The sequence below is a fragment of the Lutjanus erythropterus genome, chromosome 15 (assembly GCF_056507025.1).
Source record: "Lutjanus erythropterus isolate fLutEry1 chromosome 15, fLutEry1.hap2, whole genome shotgun sequence".
Classification (NCBI taxonomy): Eukaryota; Metazoa; Chordata; class Actinopteri; order Lutjaniformes; family Lutjanidae; genus Lutjanus; species Lutjanus erythropterus.
In genome coordinates this window covers 14465364-14487180 of record NC_139331.1, presented here as the reverse complement: position 1 = coordinate 14487180, position 21817 = coordinate 14465364, and the positions used below count along the sequence as shown (strand labels likewise).

General features: G+C 38.9%; 2 protein-coding genes across 2 annotated transcripts; one reads left to right on the top strand and one right to left on the bottom strand.

Annotated features, from left to right (window-relative positions):
• Positions 1–2511: 2511 nt before the first annotated feature.
• On the bottom strand, positions 2512–15793 carry LOC146314162 (methylmalonate-semialdehyde/malonate-semialdehyde dehydrogenase [acylating], mitochondrial-like). Its single transcript, XM_084737559.1, has 12 exons — positions 15603–15793; positions 15256–15297; positions 12781–12855; positions 12195–12356; positions 11383–11461; positions 9285–9587; positions 8871–8992; positions 7330–7519; positions 7018–7199; positions 5674–5853; positions 3657–3755; positions 2512–3549 (listed from the first exon to the last, which is right to left on the bottom strand). Exons 1-12 carry the CDS (start codon positions 15639–15641, stop codon positions 3445–3447), a joined length of 1578 nt encoding a protein of 525 aa, XP_084593685.1. The 5' UTR covers positions 15642–15793; the 3' UTR covers positions 2512–3444.
• A 559-nt stretch (positions 15794–16352) lies between these two features.
• On the top strand, positions 16353–18990 carry LOC146314161 (sterile alpha motif domain-containing protein 15-like). Its single transcript, XM_084738167.1, has 3 exons — positions 16353–16519; positions 16629–16727; positions 18498–18990. Exons 1-3 carry the CDS (start codon positions 16379–16381, stop codon positions 18669–18671), a joined length of 414 nt encoding a protein of 137 aa, XP_084594293.1. The 5' UTR covers positions 16353–16378; the 3' UTR covers positions 18672–18990.
• Positions 18991–21817: the final 2827 nt, after the last annotated feature.

Sequence of the window (21817 nt, the reverse complement as noted above, 5' to 3'; positions counted from 1 at the left end):
TGCGTGATAAAACATAATCAGATTGTACAAGGTGTACAATAAAGAACGAGTATGTACAAATATCGCGAGAGCTGGTTAATCAAGGGTTCCCTTTTAGACACGACCTCTTTGGAACGTGATGAAGTTGAGTTTGGTGCAGCAGGAGGGGCTCACCCATGGGTGTCAGAATAAAACATGCTGAGTGCAAAACAAACAGCCCACAAAGAGAACAATGTAATGCCTGTTCTGTCAATGAGAAAAGCCTTTAGTGGTTAATTTTCTGCCAGCAGTAGCATTATTTTTGATGTTTACATTTCACAGGTTGTCAAAACAGTGGAAATGTTTTCAGCAGCAAAATTATAGGCTATGCACGTTTTGCTGAATCAGAATAACTTAAGTTTAAACATTATCACATAATTTTCGTCTGTGGAATTTACCAGGCATCATTTAGATCTCTTCCTGTTTTGCCATTTTATTTCTTACTGAAGAACTTATATGTGCAAATGGGAGCACTAGAAAGAAAAAATAGATATAAAAGAAAATAGAAATAAAAACAAAAATACAACTCCAGTTCCAAAAAAGATGAGATGTTGTGTAAAAAGTAAATAAAAACAGTTGCAAAAAGTTGGGCTGGGGGCAACAAAAAACTGGGAAAGTTGTTTAATGCTCAAAAAAAAGTCACCTGTTTGGAACATTTCACAGGTCCACAGGTAACAGGTGACCGCTTTGAGAAAAGCTGCATAGGCAAGTAGTCCAAGAGTTTCAGAATCATTTTTCTCAACATAAAACTGCAAAGAATTTAGGGATTTGACCATCTACAATAATAATATCATTAAAGATTCAGAGAATCCAGAAAAAACATCAGGGGCAAGGCCAGAGACCTTCATTGCATGCCTATGACCTTTGACCCCTCAGACAGCACTGCCTTAAAACTTCCCATAATTACACAAAGGATATTACTATATGAGCTCGAGAACAGTTTAGAAAACTGATGTCAGCAAACACACTCTGTTGCTGCATCTACAAATGCAAGTTAAGACTCTACCATGCAAAGAGAAAGCCATATATCAGCATTATCCAAAGACACCACAGATTTCCCTGGGCTCAAGCTCATCTGAGATGGACTGACGCAAAGTGGCAAAGTGTGCTGTGGTCTGACAAGTCCACATTTCAAATTGTTTTCAAATTCATGGATGTCATGACCTCTGGTTTGAAGAGGAAAAGAACCATCATCATCATCAAAAGGCAGCATATGTGATGGTGTGGATGTGTGTTTGTGACAGATCATCTGTGAAGACACCATTCATGCTGAAAGTTACAAACAACAAACATATCCTGCCATTCAGACAACGTCTTTGTCAGAGACATCCCTGCATAAAATACGCTAACAGAGACCCCGGACTGTTGAGCACCTGAAGTTGTATATCAAGCAAGAATGAGAGAGAATTTTGCTTTCAAAACTCTGACAATTACTGTTCTCAGTTCCCAAACCTACTGATTGTTATTAAAAAAGAAAAGGTGATGTATCACAGTGGCAAACATGCTCCTGTCCCAAGTGTTTTGCAAAAGACATCAAATTCAGAACAAGCGTATATAAACTATAAAGTTAATCTGTTTAATGTTTAATCTATGTTTGTTTGAACATTAAAATCATGTCTTGAATATAGATTGAAAAATGTCTGCAAATCATTGCATTATGTTTTTATTGACATTTTACACAATGTCCCAATTTTTTTGGAATTGGGGCAGTAGATTTTTTTAATGCTTGGGGAGAGAGATCAAAAAATAAAATGAATGACAAATATCTGTATAATTTCTAACAGTTATAGTTTTAATTGCTTTTTGTTAGAGTGTCAAACTGAATAAATGTTTGAATTCCTCCCTGAATACGACCAAGCATAGCTTCCTACTAATAAATCTGCACAATGTAAGGATGTGGAATTTCACTATTATAATAATAAAGGTAATCATATTTCATATTCATATTAGCATAGGTATCATATTTTCTTGGAGAAGGAACATACTCCAAAGCAAGAAAAAATCCTCTATTTTCAGCAATAAAACACATTATTAGCCAGAAATTCCTCACAACTGGGCAATGCCCAAACAAACAGACAACTATAATACACAATAACAAGTACAATGAACACCAACATCTCAGTTACTCTTTTAATTATAGTCTTTGGCTGGATTAAGTTTATGATTGAGTCCAACAGAAATAGATATAATGATTATTGTTGGTGATTAAATATCAATTAGGTAGAGAACATGAGTTCCTGTATACTAAACTATCTACAAATCAATTCCATTATCAAATCACATCCATCAATGTAGCAATATCTTTGAAACAAAGATCTTATAGATCTGTGATTATTACCAGAGTAACTGGAAAAACAAATATTGCCTATGAGAGAATATGTTGGAGATAACAAGGGCAATTCATGATTGACCCTCAGCTGATATCCGCACGAGCTAACCAATATGGAAATTCCAACAGAACCAGAGAACAATTTAACACAAATCTGAATTCAGTTCAAAGTGGTGTCTTTATTCAAACCGAGAACTACAGACTCAAATATCCTTATTACCACCTCTTAATCTTCAGCCATATGACAGAAAAGAGAAGTCAAGGGGACAAAGTCTGAAACAGCTTTGGATGAAAAAATGTCTAGGACATACCACACTGTAACTGCAGCACTACTACCAACAGTTTCATCCTAGGAGTTTCATCAGTGGTTTATAAAGAATATCAGGTCCATGTCATGTAAAACACTGCAATTTCCCTATTATTCATTACACCAAAAAAGTCTGACAATACAGTAGAAAACTGTGGACTTCTATCTGACACACAAAAGACACATGATACAGTAGGATATACATTTAGAGGACAAAAACTCAGTAACCATTATTTCAGTTTTAACGGAGTAACAGAGAGTGGGTGTGTCCTTGTTCTACTGTGGCATTTGTCCCATTTATATCTTCTTTTGAAGTATCTACACAGTGCTCTTATAAACAGAACAAGCTAAAGGACTACAGAGGATACTGGTGGAAGACTGTGACTGCTTTAAAAGCAGAATCTCTGGTCCTTTTTATTTCTTCTGTAGGTTTTAAGTGCACAGCAGATCCTTGAAAATGATCAACCATGACTGAATTATACCCCCCCAGGTCACAGCAGGACATGACCAGGAGAAACCAGGTACAAAATACAACAAACCCACATAGAGACCCAGAGCACCATTCACAGCATCAGTCCAGTTCATCTTCCCACATCTCCAAATGAGGTGAAATTTGCATTTGTGTGTTTGTGCAACAATACTATAAGAGTTCAAACCACCAATAATCCCAAGTGTGAATATTTATCACCACTAAAAAGGACATGTAACCCAATTCACCCCCAACCCTGTTTTTGCTTCTTCTTAAGGCATATGAGACATCACTGAAGTTAATGTTGGACGTCCTGTCAACTTAGCGTCCCATAGTTGGCATGGTAACAGCTGGGCTTGTCACAGTGGCGTCCTCAGCCTTCCACTGCGATGTCACGGTCTTGATCTGAGTGTAGAACTGGATGCCCTGGTGGTGAAGAGACAGCTGTGGTGTCAGCTACCCTGTACAAGTTTTTACTCAGATGCAGAGTATTCTGAGTCTCTAACATATGACACGGTGTTTTTGCTGTTTACCTGCTTGCCATAGAAGTTAGTGTCTCCTCTGAATGAGCCTCTGGAGCCAGTGAATGAGAACATGGGGAGGGGGACGGGGATGGGCACGTTCACACCAATCTGGATGAACACAAACACACATTAATAAGAAATCATACATAGGTACTGCAGGGCTACAAATGCACCAGGGAATGATGGATCAATATAATGTATTTTCATTTTTACACATGTACTACATAGTCCCCTGGATTTCCTTTAAGAAGTAACTGTGGATGAGACCTGGACAAATAATTCCTTTAGGATGAAGGTTGTGAAAAATGATTTTCTGTCTATCTGCAGGAGAAATGCTGTTATACATTTAAAACTGTGCATCGACTTCACTGGACCAGACTTGGGACAGACTCCTGCTGCATTAATGCAGGTTTGAGACTGTCCCAAATTGTCTGTGTATTAGCAGGTGATACCTGCCACAATCTGTCTTAAAACATTAAGCTGTTTTTGCTGTAATCATTCCTCCTGGTCAGGCTGGCTCTTCCTGACATGCCTTCAATGTACAGTTAGGCATGTGCGTACTGTTTGAAGAAAAACCTTTAAAAATTGTGAACCCATCATGTAAACTCACAAAAACATTAGCACAATTCTCTACTTGCACAATGTAGTGGGATCATTTTTTTTCGAGCTGCATGTCTTTTTACTACCTCTATCATTACCTTTGCCTACAAACCTTTTCGTCCTTAATTAATTCACTTTTTACAGTCAGATTGCAAAATGAACAGCAAATACTACTAACAATATGTGCCATATTGTGTTTTAAGTGTGTTGCTTATCACCTCAGTGTCTTAGAAAGGCATTAGCAACATTAGTTGGCTAGCTAGCATTGTCATCTTCATTCAGAGTCAACTGAAACAAACCAAAAATCAGCAGAAACAGCTTGTTTGTCTTTCCATTGGCCAACAATCACCAACTCTGGTCAAAATAAATCCTCATTTCACTGCGTTATATGTGAAAACATCACTAGGGAGGAGGGAGAGGGTGGTCAGACATAAGAAAAACAGCAGGGAGAAACAGTGGCTTTTGTCAACTTTCTCTTTTATTGCTTCCTGCACTTTGACATGCTGTGTGCTTAGCTCATCTATGTTTAAAAGAAAACCAGAAGATGATTGAAGATGATTAAAAGACGATGCTGAAGAACCTGCAAAGTGACCTCAAGTCACATCTTAAATCAGCTAACACTACCAAAAAAATGTTAGCTAACTAGCTAGCTAATCTAAATCAATCAATAGTTTGCTAGTTAGCTAGCATTTTGCTAAAATTAGCTGACTTAAGACCTAACTTTATATGTCAGGAAAAGGAGACGTGAACTAAGTTACCAGGTTTACTCAACTGTTATTGGAGCACAGAGCAAAAAGGGGTGGGAATTTGGTCAATAAGAGGTTTGAACAGTGAAAAGATGAGCCACGATGTTTCTGGTGAATGTTATTTTGTTTGAATTAAGATGACAGTGCTAGCTAGCTAACAGTGCTACTGGCTATTTAAGACAAGGGGATTATCAAAATGCTAAAAAAAAAAAAAAATCACAGAAAACAAACAATAAATACCATTATCAATATACCAAGCTAAATATAAAAAGTGAAGTAATTAACTTAAGGATGAACAATTACTGAGGTTGGTAGCGAAGGTAATGTTACTATATTGTTGAAAGGAAGTAAACAGACATGCGTACAATGGATATACGTCACACTACCTTGTGCCAGTAGAGAATAGCTCTACTCCTTTGGGCCAAAAATTCCCAGCTATAAATATTCCCCTTTTATATGAATGATGTCTGTTTCCTCTCTTTTAAATAGAACACCTCCCACACCAAACTGTTTACTCATCAAAGTTTCACACAGGTGACTCATTGAGGACCAAAATAACACCAAAGGTAACCAGTTTGGATCTCCAACAGTCAAAATTGAAAACAGTAAGAAATTAATAGCTTTTTCTAATATATCATCAGCTTCTGTGTCTATTCAGCCTTTGTAAAAGTGCCTCTCACCTGACCAACGTCAACTTCATGGGTATATTTGCGTGCTGTGGCTCCATTGGTGGTAAAGATGGCGGTGCCGTTGCCGTAGGGGTTCTTGTTGATTAAAGAAATTGCTTCATCGAGACTGTCGGCCTCCAGGATGACAAGCACTGGTCCAAAGATTTCCTCTGTGTAACACTTCATGTTCGGCTGGGAAGAACAGAACAATCACATCAGCGTTTTCTCCAGAATTTACATCATCATTTGCAACTACTGCTCCACAAGGTTATATCAATACACAGAAAAAATGAGCAAAAAAGTGTATTGAATGCATTTAGCAACACTTAAACATATTTTCTATATTGATATGTACTATGTTTGACAATCCAGAAACCTTGATGGGTCCTAGAAAATGTCCCTGAGAAAGCTACTTTATTTTTTAGATGATGGTTTCATAAGTCTGTACTGTGACAGCCAAGTTGCCCGAGCAGGAAAATCTGTCCCAAGTCCCCAACATTCACAGAGTGGACTGACTTTTAGGCTTAGAAGCGAAAGCATTTTATCAGCTTTCTAACCTGGGAAATTACTTCCATCTCCGCTGGACACAAGAGAGCTGTGGAGCTCTTCTGGCCTGAGCTCAGCAGATGGACAATATGAAGACTAACATAGATGCACATTCAAGTTGTGAAGAACAAGCAGTGTAGATTTAACATAACAAGCTTCGTAAAACATACTGAACTGAGTCAAAATTTTTACGCTACATTTTTTATTCCACAGAAATAAGCTCTTATAATTTACTCTTGCAAAGAACAGGTTTTGTTCTTACTAAAAATGATACTGTGTTTGCTTTTTTCAGCTGAAGACTGAAAAATGTACCAAACTAAACTACATTTGTCTCCTAAACCTACAGTTCTGCTAGTAAACTAGGAATTTTATTTTATTAGACTTTATTTAAGGGATGAAACAGTATATTGAACATATTTTTATAAAAGAAAGTGCTACAGACCACTGCATTGTTTTTGTTTGCCAATAAATGCTTGAATTTTGCATATACAATTGCAAAAGACAATAAATGCCACTTTTTTTGCACATGCTTAGGTCATGGGCGGCTACTTGTATTTTGTTCACTAAAAGGAGGAAAGCAGAAGATCTTTAAGTTAAAGGGAGAAACAAATTTTATATGATCAAAAAATGCTACTCATCAGATTTATTATTCAATACAGGACATTTTATCTTGAGATAAATATATTGTACTTTCTATTTGTGGCATTATCATACTGTGAGTTTTTGGTATCTTTATATCCCTGCTTTTTAGTGATTAAAAAAAAAAAAAAAAGGCCATGTTGCATCCTATGTTTCCAAGCCAAATCTCACCTTAACGTTTGACAGGATGGTGGGTCCTACAAAGTTTCCATTTTCATATCCTTTGACGTTGGGATTTCTCCCATCCAGCAGCAGTGATGCACCTTCTTCTACCCCACTCTGGATCAAAGACTCCACTCTGGCCTTGGCATCAGGAGAGATCAGGGGACCCACATCTGCTCCAGGCTGGTCGCCTTAAGGATACATACATGTTTAATTTCTCCTTATGAAGGGCAGAATCATACCGCATTTATATTACAATGCCTAAGACCAAATACTATCTGAAATGCAAATGTGTGTTGACACGGTTGCTAATGAAGTTACCTGCGTTCACGCGCAGTGATTTGGAACGCTCCACCAGCTCTGGGAGCCATTCACGAGACTCCCCTACAAAAATAGCAGTGGACAGAGCCATGCAGCGCTGGCCAGCTGCTCCAAAGGCAGCACCCACAAGCTGGTTGATGGTGTTCTCTTTGTTGGCATCAGGCATCACCACACCATGGTTCTTGGCACCCTAAAATGAGAAATATAGGACACAGCTCTGTAGGCTTTCTCTCCAGTTAGACTGTAGGACTTCAAACAGAGGCAGCACAGTGCTAATCACATGTTAAAAATCTCAGTGATTGACAGCTAAGCGCTGAGCTATTGCCTTAGCAACAGCAATAGCAAATATATTACTCCGTATGTTTTTTTTTTACAGAACAATACGAACAGCGTGTAATATGCAGTTTATCATGGAAAACAACTTCAGTCTAACAAGACTGAAGAGAGAGTAGGGCTGGGTTTCATTAAAACATTTTGGATACCTGTACCTCGACTTTAATACAAGACTTCAGGAAGGGTGGTACTAGGGATTAAGATTTTTCCTGAAAATGAGACATTTTCTATCTGAATAAATGCACTTGTTATGAAGTATAAGTTTAGCTACAGTCAAAACGCACTGGTCATATTTAAGGCAACACTAAATTTAACAAGGAGAAATACAGGTTCCCACCCTGCCCATGTTAGTATATTATTTGGTGACATTAATATTTATTAAGGCAAAAGTTATTTACTGTAATTAACATTAGAATGAACATAACCTAAACTGCTCATGCAGCTTGAACTTGACTACGGCTGCAAAGATGAAATGCCAAGTTCACTGCCTGTGATCCGTCACTGTTTGACTGAACAGCCTCATGCAAGTGATATTTTACATTTCTTCATTGTGTAAACAAATGAAATTCATTAAAGCAAGTCATTCTGTGTTTTCAAAGTCTTTCTATTAAGGTGAGACGGATTCATTCTGTCAGTGTTCACAGGTGACTGTTGCGACTCCAGCAGACGGTTGGCGCCGTGCCTGCTAAGATATGTACATTTGATCCACAGCACACCCTTTGCATGTTCATTGTTCAATCTTTTGTAGAATTTCCATGCCAAGCTAGTGGCAGACATCATATTGTGTTAGCCTGCATTAACAGTCAGACATGTTTGAATTCATAGTGCTATGTTTATGAATTGATTAAAGCTTTGGTGTGTATATGTTTTAAGAAAGTAAACTAGGCCTACATATTTTCTAACTATATTCCCATATGTTCTCAATGTCAAAATGTTTTTCCTGTTTTTATTTGGAGGGCATTCCTAGGAATCCTGTTTCCTGGGATTAAATCCTAGCTGATATTGGGAAAATAGTGGCAGAGTATTCTTCTCCTTTTACCTATTGGTCTGTTAGTACAAGCATGCCTGGCATCAGGAACACTCTGCATTATTAGATCTTGGTAAAAGCATGCTGCGTCCTTAATGGTTCACTGACTGATTTACTCCTTAGTTATCCAAATTTGAGGATAGTGAAATGAGTGAAGTAAGTACTGTAAGTTCTGGTGTACCATATTGGACTGCACTCTCTTGCCGTTCTTGGATCCCCGCTCGTAGATGTATTCCCCAGCCGAGTTGGAGCCCACAAAGCTGATGGCTTTGATGGCCGGATGGTCACAGATGAAATTCACCGCTACACAAAAGACACAAATGGAAACTGTAACCACTCTCCTCTTCATCTGTGCTGCAGCCTCAAGGCCCAATAAGAGCACAGAGGCCACGGATGCAGAGATTTACATCCTCTTGATTCCAACACCCCCGAATTTACTTACACATATGGGCTGTGCATATTATGGAAATGTCCTATCTACATATTACCAGAGGGTATATGATTAGTGTTTGAATCATCCTTGGACCTTTCCCCATTGCTTATTACACACACAGATTTCATGTGATTGAATGAACACAGACACACACTCACTCACCTGCGTGCTGGCCGTGGATGATGTTGAGAGTACCATCTGGTGCCCCGGCATCCTGGAGCAATTTGGCCAGGAGCATGGTGCATCCTGGGACACGTTCAGAAGGCTTCATCAGGTAGGTGTTGCCGCACACCATGCCAATGGGGAACATCCACAGGGGAATCATGGCAGGGAAGTTAAAAGGGGCGATACCAGCACACACCCCGATGGGCAGGCGGTAGGTGTAAGTGTCCATGTCCTTGGTGATGGAGGGTAAGGTCTCCCCCAGCATGAGGGATGTGATGCTGCACGCATGTTCAACCACCTCTGGGGGGTGACGGGGAGGAGAAAGAATGAAGCAAACCAAAAAAAAAATGAAGAAATAAACAATATGAAATATACAATACATTAATGAATGAGTCTCTGAAAATTGTAACATAATTGAGAGCTATTTAAAGGGGTAGTCCAGATTATTTGATGTAGGGTTGCATGAGGTAGTCAATGTATTAGCTACAGTAGATGGAAGCTGGCAAGCTCCCAATTTGAAGAAGCAGAGAGGAGTAGCATGGAAGCTAAGCAATGAACTGCTGTAGACTGGGTCCGCGAGAAAAGGTATCTTAGCCACTTAAACTGATAATGATTTTTTTTTTTTTAGGAGCACCTTTTTTTAAGTGTACACTACATTTAGAATATTGTCACCGCTTTACTTTGCTGTCAGACAGCCTTTTTCTGACAGGAGACAGCTCGTAAATAAGCCAAATATTGTTGCTGGTCTGCTGATGACTCGATCAGTTAGCTTATTTGTTATTGTAAGCAGGTTTACAGAAGTCACACAATAACACAAACAAACTAACAAATTAAAGCAGTGGTAGACCAACACCTTCCATGCTCTGGAAGGTGAAATTACTGATTTTGCCAATGAAGTTCGGTTGGTTTGGAGAGTCATGTTTGGCTTATACAATGGCAGATTCCTGTTAGAAAAGGCTAAGAGAAACAAGCAAACAACAACAACGACAACAACAACAGAAAAATATCAATATCAGTTTAAGCGGCTAAAATATCTTTTGCTGTTGACCCTGTCCACAGCAGTTCACTGTTTTGCGTCCATGCTGGTGCTCGTCTCTGCTTCTCCAACCTGGGGACATGTAAACTGGCATCTACTGTAGCTAATAAACTGACTATCAATACACAGTTCATACAACCTCACAAAATAATCCAAACTCTTCCTTTAAGAGGGTAGGCTACAGTACAAAGTGGATAATGAATTGTAATGTAGACATTAAATCATCCTCTCACTGAAGAAAAAAAACAAACTGGAAAATTGATTTCTTTTCCCAGTGAGTAAACTATAATAGAACTTGTGAAAAACTTCAAGCACCATTGGTCCCAGTACTGTGGGAAATCACTAATGCTGGCAGCACACCTGCAGATGTAGCCTGTCTTTCAGCTGATAAGTTAAAAGTTAGCATGCCAGAATAAGTCGGGCATCCCAAAAACTGGGAGCTGTACCAAGTACAAAAAAAGACTTTGGCAGCTCTGTCTTGTAATAACCAAAATATATCTCCCTTTATTTGCAAGTGTGCATGGCTCTTTTGATTTCTCAACATGGCTCTTGCTGATGCACGTCTGCCAAAGTGAACAAGTGCAAGGCAATGAGGGGAACTGCACAATTATCTTTATATAGCCTGCAAAGTGTCTTACATAAAAACAAACTAAGTAAACACACTCTAACATCAGGATTTAATAATGTGATACTGCAGGGATGCTGCCTCTTTAACCTTTGTTTTGTTCTAATTGGGCACGTTCAAAGTCTGTCGAAAAGCATTTTAAACCTCAATATGCCAATATAGAACAGTTGCCCCATTATTAATTTAAAAGTGAAAGTCACTTTCGCAGGGAATGCTTGGTTACACACAAATAACTGACACCCTGCAGCCACTTAAGTTTGTGCAGGCAAAGGCCTGAAGGGTTGCCTAAGATATAGACTTTTCATCAGGAGATACAGATACTATAGACAAAAGTTTGAGCAGGGGAATTTGATCTCTGCTATATATTCACCTGCACTCTAATCTAATCAGGATATAAACCCAGTAGCACACTGGGAGGTACAAGCATTACTTACGGAGTCCTCTAAATACATCTCCTTCTGCATCAGCAAGAGTTTTGCCCTGCTCCAAGGTGATGAGTTTAGCCAGTTCTTTCTGAAATGGAGAAAAAAACAGCTAATGGTTAATTCAAGAGATCAGCGAGGGAAAAAAGCAAAAAGATGGGTAACACTTTATTTTACAGTACAATGATAAGACCTAACGAGCTGTACTTTGTATTGAATTAGATGAAAAATACAAATATTTTCTTTATTAGCATTAAATCCTTTATTAAAAGGGTAATTAAGGACACATTACAACAAAACTGTACTGTAAACTAAAGTGAAATCACATATCTGCTCTTTACAACATATCCTCTTTGGCTTGTCCCATATACCTCTAGAATTTTGGCCTTTACTTTCTAGATCCGGTTCATGAATTGTTTAAAAAAAGGGAAAGTAGCAGATATGTGTCTTTAGTTTACAGTTCTATTGTAATGTTTCTACTTAACCTCAAATAAAGTCTCATAGGAGTTTAACAGTGGGAAACAATACAGTTTAGTTTACAGTACAGTTCGGTTGTAATGTTTCCCTAATTACCCCCCAAGAAGTCTAATAGAGGACTAATAAAGGATCTACTACTGTCTAATAAAGAACATTTTATTTCTAGTTTTTGTCTAATTGGATTAAGTATAGCTCGTTACATCTTATTGGTGTACTGTAAAATAAAGTGCAACCAAAAGATGCACACACAGAAACTATTTCCGTGCTCTCTCAGCTGTTATCTTAAAATGGAAACACTTTGGCGAAAGGTAGAAAGAGGGGCATGAGCAAGTGACACATTTCCCTACAATGTTATCCTTGATGAGCTGCTGGTAGCGCAGGAAGATCTGCTGCCTGCTCAGGATGGAGGTCTCGGACCAGGAGTGGAAGGCTCTGGAGCAGGAGTCCACAGCTGCCAGCATCTCCTCCTGGGTAGCTTTGGGAACACGTCCCACCACCTCATTAGTGGCCTGAGGGGCAGGAAGACAGTCCATATCAGACAAGTTGACTGAGAGCAGGGGAAGTGATTACTTGCTATCATTACTGCATGTACATGAATTCATTAATATTAATGACCAAATGTTTGTTTTCTATCCTTTACAGGTTTGATATTTAATGTGATGAAAGTAGATGGCTGTTTTTGCATGGCCTTGCTGGAGGCTCACGCTTGACAACATACAAAACTGCCTATATAAACTCTGTAGGCCCTAATTACTCTCACTTTGCAAGTTAAAATATAATAATTGGCAAATCAAGTCTTGTTTTCCCTTCAGCAATTTCTATAAGTTACAGCAGAGTTGCCCTGTTTTTTTTGCAGCCAGCTCTCTGTATGGTAGAGGTCTTGTTGCTGCAGCCTCGCCGTAGGTTGGATAGAGTTCATCTATGAATACTTACAGGGTTGTGAATGTCGAGCCATTCAGACGTGTTGGACTCAACGAACTTGCCATCAATGAACAGCTTGGTGGTGGGCTAGAGAGTCACAGAAGCATATGATTAAATCCCTTCCTGCCTGGTTACATCATTATTAAGTTCATCAAGGACATCCTTCGCTCCATCATCACATCCTGTATATACAGTCACATACTGTATGTGACATTATAAAGCATTCACTGTAAGTCTCTTTACATTCTATACACTGAACTGTGTCACTTAACATCTAAAATGAAGGTTTTTCTCATAAGACAGTTCTAAGCAGATTCTTCTTCAGTTCAGAGGGTTGTCCATGTTATATTATCTGACTCCCAAAGTCACAATACATACTCATTCTAAGCAGGTTTGGAGTAGTGTAGTGTAACGTGTACTGACTGGAATAGTAATAAAATTAAGTCAGTATGCACTGCACACTGTCAAAAGCTTAATTTTAGGGTGAGTTCTTTACATTTTTGTCCCACAATGCAATGTAAGATTGTAAAAACAGGCATTAATTATTTAGAAAAACATTTTGCTATCTTTGTTAAGTTTTTGGCAGTGACTTTCCTAAGTTGCTGTTTGATTGACACTCTGAAAACTGGAAAACCTTACACAGACAGGTTTGCCTTCCTAAATCATTTCCAGTCAAATTAAAACAAAACCTGGAGACATGTTATGTAGAGCCTGATGAATAAATCAACCAGACCAGTATAATTCTGATACTGAAGTAAGAAATACAGAGATATGATAAATCTAATTATGAAATAGTCTCTTTATAACATGGTTTACCCATCAGGAAAGATTGAAAAGCTTATTTTTCACAAAAATGTCCCACTTGGTACACAAGTTCAAAGCTTTTACGACCAAATGAAAAGAATCCTTATCAAATAATGTTTATATCACACAACATACAACCCCAATTCAAAAAAAAAAATCGTGACGCTGTATAAAACGTAAATAAGACATCATCATGCAATGATTTGCAAATCCTTTTTGAGCTATATTCCAATTGAGTAGTACAACAGCACAAAGACAAGAGGTTTATGGAGGTGGCAGTAGTTCAGTCTTTAAGGACTTGGCTTGGGAACCGAAGGGTCACCAGTTCAGTCCTCCAGTGTGGACTGGTAGCTGGAGAGGTGCCAGTTCACCTCCTGAGCACTGCTGAGGTGCCCTCGAGCAAGGCACCGAACCCTAACTGCTGAGGGCGCGCTGACTATAAGTATGTGTGCCCCCTTGCTCTGACACCTCTCTCAAGTGCATGTCTATAGGTCCTGTTTGTGTGTGTGTGTATTTTGGGCCTGGTTCATCCAATCACATTCCAAGTGCTGTTTGAAAGCATGTATGTACAAAAAAATATAACAGAGTGAAAATAATGTAATTTCCCCTTGGGGATTAATAAAGAATGCCTTCTTTAATGTTTTAAACTGAAAATATCCACTAATTTTGAATTTGATGCCTTCAACATGTTCCAAAAAAGTAGAGAAAGTGGCATGTTTACCACTGTGTTAGATCAAGTTTTCTTTTAACAACATTCAGTAAACATTGGGGAACTGGGAACACTAATTGTTTAAGTTTTGAAAGTGAAATTCTTTAGGTGATCAACAGTCCAGGTTCTCTGCTGTTGTATTTTGTGCTTCATACTGCTTTTACACTTTCAATCAATGGGAGACAGGTCTGGACTGCAGGCAGGTCAGTCTAGTACCTGGATTCTTTCACTACAAAGACACACTGTTGTAACACATGTTGAATTTGTCTTGGCACTGTCTTGCTGAAATAAGTCAGGACATTTCTGGAAAAGATGCTGTCTAGATGGCAGCATATGTTGCTTCAAAAAATGTTTGCGCCTTTCAACATCAGCAGGCTCGTTCAAGATAAACTGTGCCTCGCCTGAAAAGTAGACGAGAGCAGGTGGCTGCAAAAGGAGGCAGTGACAAAAAGCTGCACTCAAGTGAGAAAGTTTCGAGCTGCCTTCATAGAATATAGAGGAAGCGACAGAAATATTTCCATCCTGTTAGATCCATCTGTAGGCTACCTATAGTTTGCAGATCACATGAGCAGTGCCACCTGAGGGGTTTAAAGGTCACAGGAATTCCATGTTGACTTTCAGCTTTGCCTCTTACATGCAGAGGTTTCTCTGGATCCTCTGAATCTTTTAAAGATACTGTGGTTTGTAGATGGTGAAATCACTAAATTCCCGAATTCACATTTTATACAACATCCAAACTGTTGTTGGGATCAGTGTTGTACAAACATGGTGTTGCTTTGACATCATAGGCTCATGAGTGCCCAATAACAAAAATGTTTACCTACTTTAAGTGAATTGCATAATGTAACAAAACGCAGTACATGGAAATAAGTGTGGTGGCTTCTCAAACAGACAATTATAAAAGCCTGTGCTAAACACATAGCATGCACTCATTCATTGCTGAGTTACACAAGCTGACCAGAAGAAGCCCTTACCACTGAGGAGGCGGAGTAACAACGACCCAGCTGGAGGGGGATCTGCAAGAAATTAAGCACCACCAGAGCATTAGTCAACTTCAGTTCACACTATGCCAAGAGGCAAGCTTGAGTGCTTCAGTGCTTGTAACCCCAGTACATGTGATGCAAGTCAAACCTTCCCTCACTGCCAAACTTGAATTACATATACCGTTACATATGTTTGCACAAAAGTACAGTGTGTATGCAACGTGCTTTGTAGGCAACGACTTAGTTAGCTAGCAGCACAGACTGTTAGCTATTCTGAGTTGCATACGCATCAAACAAAACCAAGTGTTCTGGGGAATATGAGCATGAATTCGTTTTACCTTCTTGTTCAGAAGGGACCGGAGGAGAATTGCTGCCATTGTGGACGGTCAGGTTTCTATTTCCCTGCAACGAAGCCCTTCAACCGACCCACAAGACAGTGGAGTGCAAAGAGAACTTCAGCTAGCAGTTACGTTGTAGAGGACACCGCGGAGGGATATAGTGTTGCGCTTTCACACGATCTACAACACATAATCGGCGTGAATGTCAGTGAATAGACCCATGGTACATCATTTGTTGATCTATGAAAGCTGCGTGTTGCGGCATTCGCTGCCTCTGTTTAATGTGGGCGGGACAAGTCCGATTTAAAAGCCAACCACAGCGCGTAATTTACCTACCGCCCTACATTACAAGAAGTTGATTGGCTTGTTCTATATAAAGATTGTCGTGTCTAGAAGAGAACCTCAGACCCACGAAATTTCTCGCGAGACTGACTATTTTAACTCAAACCACGATCGTTTTGTAACCATTACTAGGTGTTTTTGTCATTTAACCCACCCAGATCTTATCGACACCACTGCCCAATTATAAAACGTAGTTAGTTTGTACAGCATGCACAATGAAGAAACGGAACCTACGAAACTCGCGAGAGTTTCTCAAAACTAGGGTTTCCATTCAGACATGACATAACACAGACTGGAGTTGTCTCTGTTGCTTTATTAAACCTTGAAAACACCTTCTTCAGGATCTTCAGCGTCATGATGAGGCCTTGTAGCCTTACTTCGCGCTGAAACACGCTTTTTTAATATATATTCATGACTGGACCCAATTTGCTTTTATGTGTAAAGGCAACACTTATCAACACCTAACAGGTAACAGTTTCCATGGCAACATGCTTACAGGCGACATGGAGTTTCTGCAGTGGAGTTGTCATGATGTTGCAAGATGGATTGAGTCTTTAGGATTCCCACAATACAAAGTATGTTAAGATAACATTGTAATATACAGGATATGTGTCAGTCAGCTTCCAAGACTGTGTTTTCACTTTTTCACAAAGCTCTGACCTCGTTATTCATTTCTCTCTACAGGCATGTTTTACAGAGAATCTCATCACTGGACGAAAGCTCATTTATGTAAACTGCATCTACTTGCCAAGACTGGGAATCACAAATTTTAAAGACATGCAGGTAAGAGGAAACTGGAGTTTTTGATTCCAACCTTCAAAAGAGATTGATGTTATTATGGAGACTTGTTTACATATCAAATATGGAGGCTCACACAATATTCAAAGATGTTTCAACAGGCTGAGTAGCACCAAGATAATTATGATGTTACAACTACTGTACTGTATATAACATACTCTTACCTCTTAGTTAATTTCTAAGGGATGATTTAAGAGCCTAATTCACCAAATACAAATACCAAGCATTTGCTTCACATAAGACATCACTTTGTGCTGAGCATTTTTGCCTAATTTTACAAGGTAACATAATAGACTTATTAAAATGAAGAAACAATATCACATTAGCCGTCATAATTCCTAGCTGCCTCCTCAGTTGTCCCTCCAGTCAGCTCTAAGTGGACTGTAAACACCAGAAAACTGGTATCTAGCCTGTGCCAACTCAATTGCACATTCCATTTGGCACTTGAACGCTCTTTCTTTGAACAGTGTGACATCCAATTAAAGTTATGTGTTGTACCGGAGCATTTCTGCTAGCAGACACTTCAGATCAGCTGTATCACATATATGCTGTTGTTTACAGTTTAAGCAGCTGTTTTTCTTATCTCTCCCTGAGGTCAGAGCTAAATTGGCTGAAGTTGCCTGTATGCATTCACCTCTACTGTTCTGTAAAAGCATCAGACCACATATCTTGAGATAAACAGACTTGGTTAAGAAATGTCTGTGCTATAGTTTGTCAAGATTTATGCTGGTTCAGCCTATAAGTGCTTTGATTCACTTGGGAGAGTAACCGTGTAACCTTTCTTACAACACTCTTAGACCTAAAAGTGCTGACTAGAACTGTAAAGGGTTCTTTGGCTTGTCCTCATAAGCTAGGAACCTTTTAAGAACCCAACATACAGAATTATACATAGAGCCATCTGTGAAAGGTCCCACCCAGAATCCTCTATGAAGGCCCTCTTTCACCAAATTAGCTCTGGTTCTTGTGTCGGTTCCATTACAAGTCTTAGAACCCTGGTGCTATCTAGTGAACCAGCGAGCGTTTCCATCCATTTTGAGGAGAACCGTTATAATCAATAATGTTATCAACAGAGGGCACTGCACAATGCACAACCACTTGTAGAAAATGAGACGCCCACTTTGGTTCCCAAGGAAAATCTGCTATTTTTTTTTTTGGTTGCAGCTGGTAACCAGCCTTTCTGGTTTCGAACAAATTTATTTTTATGGAAATGCCAAGAGCGGTTCAAAATTAGGTATTGGTGGGTCCACCCAGAACCCTCTCTTTGGGTTCTATCAAGAACCTTTTCACTTTCTAGGGACACCAAGAAGAAACATTCAGAAACCACCAAGGTGGTTCTAACTAGAACACTCTCATATTCTAAGGGTTTCATATTTTAAGGGTTTCATGTAGAACCCACCCTGGGGGATCCAAAAATATTCTTTAGAAGGATTTTAGTTCTAACCTCTTGTCCTCCGAAGGTTCTATGAAGAAAAAAGGTTCTTTAGATGAAAAGAGTTTTTGATGGAACCCATAGTCTTACAAAGCACCCTTGACAAAGCTTTCATTTAAAAAGGGTTCTTCAGAAGCAAATAGTTCTGTGTTGAACCCTTCTGTAATCCTTCTTTTTTAAGAGAGTGCTCAGTACCCTAATCTCGGTGAGATCTCCTTGAAAGACTAGACACTCTGACTCTCAGTGGGACTCCCTTATTAAATAAAGGTTAGATGCTGTAAACATATACTTTATCAAAGGACTCAACCCTGCTGTGCACCCTGCAGGTCATCTCTGCTCATGTGCGCAAGCTGCTGGGGATCACAGAGACCCTGTGGAGTCACAGTATCGCTGACCCTCCGCGGGACGACATGGGCCTGTTCTTGGAGAGAAAGAGCAGGACAGGTGAGCGGGCGGACAGACTCACCTACCAGCAGTTTCTGAATGGCACGCATCAGTGAGCGGCAGCCCGGCATGAATCACGACACTAAAGGAGCACAACAAAAACCAAGACATGTCAGTGTCATTTCATATCACAAACTGTCAGCTCAGGATGACTCCAATGAGACACTCAGTGTGGGTCACATGCAGGCTGTGACATTAACACTTCCCACAAACAAAATGCTTGTGTGTTGTTGTTATTGTGGCTGGTGAAAAATCAGCTATTCAAGGGTTTTGTGCAGGTAACGAACATGTGTTCAGTCTGAAAATTAGGAGCTGACCAATGCTGGATTTTTGTGGCAGATGTTGATGCCACTTAAGACAATGATATGTAATGGCAGGACACCTTATTGTCCAAAATGATATGAGACCACTTAAACAGTAAATGTTTGCTGGTATTTTTAATAATTAAAAATAACTAAATTAAAAAACACAAATAGAGCAAAACATATACAGATATTAAACCTTAATGAAGAAAAGGGATCAGAATGTTGTCTATAAAGTTAACAATTAAAATCAATGCTTCATGTTCATTAAAAAAGTTATCATATAGTTGCATATGGAACATCATATATGCAGATAAAAATATAGACTGATATAGCTGTTATAGGCCAGTATCAGGCCAATAATATCGATCAACAGTAAGGATGTAACAATATATTCAACATTACCATATCGCAATAAAAAAGTCTCAATACCATTCCAGACTGTGAATATATTTACCATGATTACATTGTCAATTACTTAATTATTTTCATTTTTTATAAAAGAACTGCTACTGGCTGCTGTATTGTTTTTGTTTTGCAGTTGTTCATACATTATTCAAACATTCATAGCCAAAGACAGTTCATGCCATCATGCTTAGGTCATGGCTGGCTGATGTTATTTTATGTTTTTATTATAGAAGGAAAGCAGAAGCACTGTAAGTTGAAAGGAGAAATTCATTTTAAATGAACAAAAATACAACAAATTGTACTACACTAAACGCATCAGATTTATTATTTAATGAAGGACTTTGTTCCAAGTCATCATTTTTCTTCTATTTTTGTTTTTTAATATTGTAATAAATAAGGTATCTTGGACTGTTTATTGTGGTATTATCATACTTTGAGTTTTTGGTATTGTTACATCCCTGGTGTCTACTGAAAATCACCTCTGAAAAGAATCTGCTGGCTACTGAGTGATTTCACAACAATGACTGAGTGTAGCATTTTTTTTTCTTATATGTAATATCAGTGACTTTGTGTGCACACATATTATAAACAGATTAAATGGCTCTTGCTATTTCAGTTCTGGATAACTGCTTAAACCACTTAGACAATTCCTATTGATCTCAAGTGGATGTGTTGTAACTGGATGGAGCTATTGATCTGCAGTAGAAATCCTCGGGGTAATTCTGTGGATGACAACGAACACCTATTTCAAAGTGCCAGGAGGCCTCCGAAGCTGTATAGGTCATTGTTCTTGGAATTTAAAAAAAACAAAAAAAAAAACACTGAGTCTGTGAGAAGACTTCTGTGCCACTGATACTATAATAGACTTATATGAACATATAGACTACTTTGCCAAGTTGCACAAAAGGCCATGGGATCATTGCACCAGATAGTGATGGGTCGAGTGCCAAGCAGTCCCTCTGGGAGCCAGGGCTTTCAGTTTCAGCCAACTCAACACTTTCTTGCCAATAATCTATGTAATACATGCAGGAATATTCAGCTATAGGCTGCTATACTGTATTTGGCTTCACCCAGAGCAGATGCACACCAAGGAAACTGAAAAGAATGAGGGTCATTAAATCACTAACTATCACACTATGCTCTGCTTGTGGCAGACTTTGGTGCCAGTTCTATTGAAGCTTATTGCCGATGTACGGAGAAGCACACTAAAACCCAACATATCTATATTGTATGTCATTTGATGAAGAGATGCCTCGAAAAAAATTTAAGAATGTTAAGAATGATGCACAAATGTACAGCATCTTGTAGGACTGTAACCTTTACATTAGCTTAACAGTAGGAAAAAAAATACTGCTGTAGCATGTTCATGGGAACAACAGTAACGGAGAACATTCAAATAACCTTTCCTGAACATTCAGCTCTCCTCCCCAGAATGTTCTGGGAATGTAAGTTAGTTGGTTTTACATCAGAGAAACATTTAGGAAATGTTAAGGGAAAACCTTCAAGTAACCTTCCCAGAACATTCTGAAAAATGTAACGATAACATTATTTTCAAGTAGGAAAATTTTGACATTTTAACATCTAGGACACGTCATGTTCCCATGAGAGCAAACCAAAAAATAATTTCTCAATAAATTTGATCAAGATTCACCCATATCGGTGGATAAATTTGTAAAGTTGTGCTTTTGTACACTTAAGCCCTGGTCTCCAGAAACACTCCAGTCCGTTCTGGTGAACAAATGTATTTTTCTTCCATGTTCTGCTGCATCTTAAGAATAGAATCGTTTTCCAGAAAAATACCATTAAAAGTACCTGAGAATATATATACTTTTTTGTCACTGTTGGGCCACATACTGGCATGTATGTATGATAACAAAAATACTTAAAGGTCCAACGTGTAAGATTTAGGGGTATTTATTAACAGAATATGGCAGAAGTGGAATGTAATATTCATGTGAATGTTGTCACTTGAAAATGCAAATTGTGTTTCTTTTACCTTAGAACGAGCAACAGAGGGCACAGGTCCGCTTCCATGGAGGCTGCCATGGTGTACTCCCATATTTCTACAGTAGCCCAGACTGGACAAACCAAACAGCTACATCCTTTTGCATTTTTCTTGAGTTTTGCAGCCACTGTAGCAAAGGGAGAGTTAGACGAGGTGTTTGCAATCTTTAAGCTCACTGCTAGATGCCACTAAATCCTACACACTGGTTCTTGGATTAGGATTTCATGGGGACTTTAATGGTAAAAGTAAACTCTCCGGGACATTCAACCTTACGAGAACGTTATGGGAACCTAACAGTAATGTTGGTTTTACCTGCTGTTTTAACATCCAGGGAATGTTATGCAGGAATGTTCAATAAACTCAACATTCCCAGAACCAAAAACAAACGTTACCAGAACGTTTTGGGAACCCAGTTTGTCTAGGTGGGTTATTTGACAGGAATGGATCGATTTTCAATAAAACTCTCGTTTGGGCCTCCACTGGTTAT